This window comes from Lithobates pipiens, unplaced genomic scaffold (assembly GCF_037356315.1).
Source record: "Lithobates pipiens isolate NorthernLeopardFrog02 unplaced genomic scaffold, aLitPip1_a1.2 Scaffold_25, whole genome shotgun sequence".
Classification (NCBI taxonomy): domain Eukaryota; kingdom Metazoa; phylum Chordata; class Amphibia; order Anura; family Ranidae; genus Lithobates; species Lithobates pipiens.
The window spans coordinates 148,336,162-148,343,328 of record NW_027507787.1 but is presented as its reverse complement, the minus strand read 5'-3'; the positions used below and the strand labels follow the sequence as shown (position 1 = coordinate 148,343,328).

Here is a 7,167-nt window from a genome sequence, read left to right as displayed (position 1 = left end):
TTGGTGATGTCAGGGGCCACAGTTGAGGCCCCATATACCTGGTAAATTGACAACCTCTGAGCTAGAGATTCCAGTATAAAAACTAAAATATATCTAAATATGTGACTTTCCACCCAAGAGAGCACCTAGTTAATCGAAGATAAGCTCCTGTCACTCCTAGGTCACCCTGCGGAAGGCAGAAAAACTTAAGAAAGGGATTTAATCAAAAATAAATAAAAGCGGAGAAGCAGGAATGAAGGATATATAATATATATTCCTTTGTCTCAGAACAAGTCCATCAAGGATTAAAAACATACAACATACAAGAGATGGTGGCCTTAAAATGATCCAATCAATACTGCTGGGGCCTTCAGGTGAACATAGAGAAGACAGCACTCCAGACTTTTGCTCCTTCTGTATTCTACTGAAGGATGACAGTAGTAGTCTGGTAGGTATGTGACAGCCCTGGACCGATGGGAATGGTCATTTTTGTAATGTACATATAAAAATTACAGCCCCCTTTAGGGAGAAAAACCTGTGGTGAGAGTATGGTGTATGTGGACCTGGTCCTGGTCCTAGGCTTTCTGGTGATCTCCAACTGGGAGGAACATGTGTACTATTAGCATCTAACCACACATTCAGGAGTGGTACAGCTAGGGAATTACAGTATCACTAATGAGTTGTGTGCCTCTTAACTCAATAATAGAGGCTCTATAGCTAAAAAGGACCTGTAAAGATTGCATATGGGAAATAACACTGCTGACCCCTTAGACATGAAAGTGGAAGAGCCACATTTTTCAATATACATATAGGAAGGTTCCCTTTAAGTGTTGTTCCTGACCTGTACCACCACCCCATAGCCAATGTCCCCGACCCAAACCACTTTGTCCTAGAGGAGCAAAACTTGGTTTGGCTCTATGATTTAGGCCCATGCTGAGGGATTCCATATATCTAGAGAAGTGATATCAGATCTTCCAAGGCATGAACTTGGCTGAGTAAATTTACTAAAGCCTGAACCGTACCACCACTCCATACTGGGGGGTTCCTGACACAAAGCACTTATTCTAGAGCAGTGATGGCGAACCTTGGCACCCCAGATGTTTTGGAACTACATTTCCCATGATGCTCAACTACACTACAGAGTGCATGGGCATCATGGGAAATGTAGTTCCAAAACATCTGGGGTGCCAAGGTTCGCCATCACTGTTCTAGAGGAACAGAAGTTGGAGTAAGTAAGGTCTTGCTCTTTGTCCCCCTATTGGTTTGGCCTGAAGACCTAGGTTAATGCTGAGGAATTCCATATGCCTAGAGAAGTGATAGCAGGTCTTCTAAGGCATGAACTTAGCTGGGCAGATTTACTAAAACCTGAGCCGTACTACCACTTCACAGCTGGGGTTCCTGACCCAAACGACTTATTCTAGACTGAGGAACAGAAGCTGGAGTAAGGTCTTGGTCGTTGTCCACCTATTGGTTTGGTCTAAGGATCTAGTCCCATCCTGAGGGATTCCATATACATAAAGCGCTGCGTAAACTGTTGGCGCTATATAAATTGTGTATAATAATACCTAGAAAAGTGATATAAGGTCTTCCATCACATAAACTTGGCTGGATATAGTTAAGAAAGCTAAGTTTTACAACGATCACCCATTTATTAAAGAAAGATCGATTACAGGAAATTACACTGCTGATTTGTGGAGCTTCAGGGCCACATTTTCCAAATGTAGATATAGAAAGGTTCCCTTTAAGTATTGTTCTTGATCTGTACCACCACCCCAGACTCAGGGTTTCTGACCTATACCACTTGTCCTAGAGGAGCAGAAGTCAGCGTAAAGTCTTGCTCTATGTCCAGCTGATGTTTTGGCCTGATGATCTAGGCCCATGCTGAGGGATACTAGGTGCCTAGAGAAGTCATACAAGGATTTTCATGGCATGGATACATTTAAAGCCAAGTTTAACAATGGTCACCCCTTTTCTAAGAAAAGTGGCTCTAGTATCATGTCTGTTATCAGCACTATGACCAGTCCACTCTATAGATCACAACAGCCCAGTGTTATATCGACTTTAAAAAGTTAAATTCTCTTGCACAAACACACACACACGAAAAAAAAGCACCCCCAGGCAACTTGCACTCTCATCTTATATTTGGATCCGCAGGGGAGGGCAGAGTGATCTGCGGAGGAGGGCAGAGTGAGCCAGTGTGGCAGTTTAAGGACACCTGCCATCCATTGTCCAATGGCATGCCTAGAGACAGGATGTGGAGTAGCGTGGGAAGACAGAGTGGCACCACGCCCCCTTTCCCACTAGCACCGCCCCGTTCGAGGGTATATCTTATCACACGGGGCAGAGTATTGGGTTGCTTCCTGTAGATGACACAGCCGCAGAAGGGCTCCGGCGGTAAAACGTCTCAGAAAAGCCGGGCCCTCTTCTTCAGTTCATTGCGTCTCCAAAGTGGCAGCTTGTCGAATTCCTGTATCGTCATCTTAAAGATCTCTTGGAACACTTCGGGTGCCAGGTGACGCTGTGGAGAGGAGACGGAGAAGGCATTAAAATCCACAGTCTTCATTTATTTATGAATTTGTTTTACATTTAATAAAGTAATTAGCTAAAAAAACAACTACAATTCCTTCAGGATATGCTCTTTGCCTGGTTGTTATGCCAGTCCTTATTCTGGAATACTTTCTAATTCAATGACCTGGAACAAGCATTCTGTTTGGTAGCGGTAATTTCATTTTCTGCGTGTTCCAGCCGAGTGACTGAAAAAGTATTTCAAGTATATCTAAAGCCCAAACTTGGATGGCGAGTTGAAGGGTTAGAACATATGACAGGTTTTTATTGCCGTCTGTATCCCTGCTGGGAATATTCATTCTCTCAATTCTCCTGGTGTCACTGTGACAAAAAGTGAATGAAAATCCAAATTTTTGGATTGTCACCAGAACAGGAAGTGAGGGGAAACCTTCCAATGTGGACATCTTCACTTAAAAAGATTTCCTCTGGCTCCATGTTGTGTCTCTAGAACAAGATGTGAATGGAAATATGGAAATTTCTCTGATGGGGCACAGACAGCAAAGAAAAAAAAAACACCCCCCCCCCCCACCCCCACCCCAAAAAAATAATAACATATGACTAATATTACTAAAGTATTGCATCTACAGAGCCTAATAATTGAGATTTTTTTTTAGTAGCTTTTGCCCTGATTACTTGTCCACCTTGCCAGTGTTTGCAGTGCCTCCTGGACTTCTTGTAATAGGATGACAACACTCCCAATGCTGCAGTAGCATTGTCACCCTTCTCAGCGGTGCCACTAAGCTCCACCCACAGCCTCAGCTCTGAATGAATGGCAGTCTCATGACATCTAATGAATTACCTCCAGTATGGTGAAATCAGTGTTTTTTTTTTTTTGTCATGCATATAGTGTATGGAGTAACTGATGGCTTACATATACCCCATATTATCAAAAGTATTGGGACCCGTGCCTTTACATGTACATGAATATTAATGTCATCCCAGTCTTAGTCAATATTGAGTTGGCCCACCCTTTGCAGTTATAACAGCTTCAACTCTTCTGGGGACTGACCTGCGTAGAGTCCTGACCTCAACCAGACAGAACACCTTTGGGATGAATTAGAGCGGAGGACAGCAAGCCAGGCCTTCTCGTTCAATATCATTGCCTGACCTCACAAATGCACTTTTGGAGGAATGGTCAAACACTCCCATGGACACACTCCTAAACCTTGTGGACAGCCTTCCCAGAAGAGTTGAAGCTGTTATAGCTGCAAAGGGGGAGCCAACTCAATATTTAACCCTACGGACTAAGACTGGGATGCTATTAAAGTTCATGTGCATAAAAGGCAGAAAATCTTTCCACATTTTGTCATGTTACAACCAAAAATTTAAATGCCATTTATTGGGTTTTTTTATGTGATAGACCAACACAAAGTGGCACATAATTGTGAAGTGGGAGGAAAATAATAAATGGTTTTCAATTTTTTTTTACAAATAAATATTCTGATACCCCTAACTAAAATCTAGTGGAACCAATTGCCTTCAGAAGTCACCTAATTAGTAAATAGAGTCTACCTGTGTGTAATTTATTCTCAGCATAAATACAGTTGTTCTGTGAAGCCCTCGGAGGTCTGGTAGAGAACCTTAGTGAACAAACATCGTGAAGGCCAAGGAGCACACCAGACAGGTCAGGGATAAAGTTGTGGACAAGTTTAAAACAGGTTTAAGTTATAAAATAATATCCCAAGCTTTGAACATCTCACAGAGCACTATTCAATCCATCATCCGAAAATGTAAAGAGTATGGCACAACTGCAAACCTACCAAGACATGGCCATCCATCAAAACTGACAGGCCGGGCAAGGAGAGCATTCATCAGAGAAGCAGCCAAGAGGCCCATGGTAACTCTGGAGGAGCTGCAGAGATCCACAGCTCAGGTGGGAGAATCTGTCCACAGGACAACTATTAGTCGTGCACTCCACAAATCTGGCCTTTATGGAAGAGTTGAAAGAAGAAAGCCATTGCTGAAAGAAAGCCATAAGAAGTCCTTTTTGCAGTTTGCGAGAAGCCATGTGGGGGACACAGCAAACATGTGGAAGAAGGTTCTCTGGTCAGATGAGACCAAAATTGAACTTTTTTGCCTAAAAGTAAAATGCTATGTGTGGCGGAAAACTAATGATGTACATCACCCTGAGCACACCATCCCCACCGTGAAACATGGTGGTGGCAGCATGATGTTGTGGGGATGCTTTTCTTCAGCAGGGACAGGGAAGCTGGTCAGAGTTGATGGGAAGATGGATGGAGCCAAATATAGAGCAATCTTAGAAGAAAACCTGTTAGCCCTTGTACACACGGTCGGAGATTCCGACAACCAAATCCATCAGAGTAATTCCGACGGATTAATTCCGGAAGAGGTCCAGTGATGTTGCATACGCACGGTCGGACTAAGTTGTCGGAAAATCCGATTGTACATAACGTGATGACGTTATTTCGTTACGACGGGACTACGTTCAGGCTAGTAGCCAATAGCTTTGGTCTAGGAATTTGATCTGAGCATGCGTGGCACTTTGTCCGTCGGAGTAGGCTACACATGATCGGAGTATGTCCGATAGGAGCATTTTGTCGGAAAATTTTTCAGGCAAGTTGGAAAACTTGGTCCGTCTGATATTCCGACGGAAACAGTCCGATGCAGACCACACAAAGTCGGAATATCCGACAAAACGGTCCGATAGGACACATTCCGTTGGAATCTCCGACCGTGTTTACAAGGGCTAAGAGTCTGAAAAAGACTTGAGACTGGGGTGGAGGTTCACCTTCCAGCAGGATAATGACACTAAACATACAGCCAGAGCTACAATGGAATGGTTTAGATCAAAGCATATATATGTGTTAGAATGGCCCAGTCAAAGTCCAGACCTAAATCCAATGGAGAATCTGTGACAAGACTTGAAAATTGCTGTTCACAGATGCTCTCCATCCAATCTGACAGAGCTTGAGATATTTTACAAAGAATGGGCAAACATGTCACTCTCTAGATGTGCAAAGCTGGTGGAGACATCCCCAAAAAGACTTGCAGCTGTAATTGCAGTGAAAGGTGGTTCTACAAGGTATTGACCCGGGGGGCTGAATACAAATGCACGCCACACTTTACAAGGTATTTATTTGTAAAAAAAAAATTGAAAACCATTTATCATTTTCCTTCAACTTATGTGCCACTTTGTGTTGATCTATCACATAAAATACATTAATTTTTTGGTTGTAACATGACAAAAAGTGTAAAATTTCAAGGGGTATGAATACTTTTTCAAGGCACTGTAATATAGTGTACTTTAACCCTTTCTTTGCTCTAAAAACTGAACACAAGTTTTTACTGTATATATACTGTAAGTTGGTGAGTCAGCATAACAGCCAGATATCATTTTCTTAAAAGTAGGTCAGCAAATGTCATTTAAATCCCAGCTGAAATTTCAGTTTAAATCCACTAAATACATCTCAGGGGCATAAAACAGAAGGTGTGCAAAGTCCTACAGTTGGTTTTACTTAGAATACAACCATAGCCTGAGTAGAAAGGCCTGTCCTATGCCAGCATGCTACAAAGCGTGGAAGCAGCAGTCTCTCTGTAGAGGGCTGTCAGGCACTCTGCTGACAGACCAGTAGCTCTGGAATTAACAGAGCTCATGCTCTCCATTGATTGGCGAGATCTTAGCTAGGGGTGTGTCAGAACTCTGCAGAGAGACCACTGCTTCCACTCAGAGAGCAAGGGTCCTTCTCTGCAGCATGTTGACAGGGGACAGACTTTTCTACTCAGGCTGTGGCTACTTTAGAAAAAAGAACCAACTGTATGGCTTCTCACACCTTTAATTTTGACGCACATATCATTGATGTAAACTGAAAATTCAGTTTAATGGCTCATTTACACTTCCGTATTGTGCTAACACATGCGTTACCCTGTGCATTATGGCAATATGTAATAATGCACATAACATGCATTGTCATTCATTTTGAAGGGCACCCTAATGCACTAAGGCAATGCCACTGCATTGTAGCATGCTGCAAATACATTGCATTGGATAAGTGTTACTAAACCCACACCAGTAAAATCAGTCTGTAAACAGTAACGCATGCTTGTTATACTCACTGTGGGACCTAAGGGGTTAATACTGCGCATTCTGTAAAAAGGTTGTTTGATCCTGTCTTCTCTGATCCTCCCCTTCTTCCACTTTCTCCAAACCATCTTCTGATAGAACAGAGCCTTGGCGACACTCTGCACATGCTCAGTTTGGTGTATATTGCTAGAGAGTTTTTTTTTCTGGGAGAGTGCATGTGATCAGCACAGGGCCAATCAGCACTGTCTAGACAGAGGGTCAGGGGTCCTGCATCCTCATAGATCAGAGTAGAAAGAAAACGCCTCTACAAGCTTTAACCATACACTGATAGAAGTCACAAGACTGCTATATACTGCTGATAAAAAAAAAGGTATTTAGCAGTTTATATTGACTAATATAATTGCATTTCCATGTTCTGTGTACTGTGGGAGACCAGCTATAGTGAATACAGGTTCTGGGTTTCGTAACACTTTAAGCACGGTAGGGTGCATTGGAGGCCCATTGAACTTGCCTTTGCACGGCAAAGTAGTAAATGGGTCCTTAATATTTACTAAATATAAAAAGACAAATTCAAAGGAAGT

At 42.6% G+C, this 7,167-nt stretch overlaps 1 protein-coding gene across 31 annotated transcripts in view; it reads right to left on the bottom strand.

The window, feature by feature from the left end:
* Positions 1–233: 233 nt before the first annotated feature.
* ABLIM1 (actin binding LIM protein 1) overlaps positions 234–7,167 on the bottom strand; it is a 472,724-nt gene continuing 465,790 nt past the window's right edge. For all 31 annotated transcript variants that reach the window (XM_077454959.1, XM_077454952.1, XM_077454943.1 and 28 more), the window contains one exon: positions 234–2,497. In XM_077454959.1, coding sequence (XP_077311085.1) covers positions 2,384–2,497 — 114 coding nt within the window. In that variant the 3' untranslated portion in view covers positions 234–2,383. The remainder of the gene's footprint in view (positions 2,498–7,167) is intronic.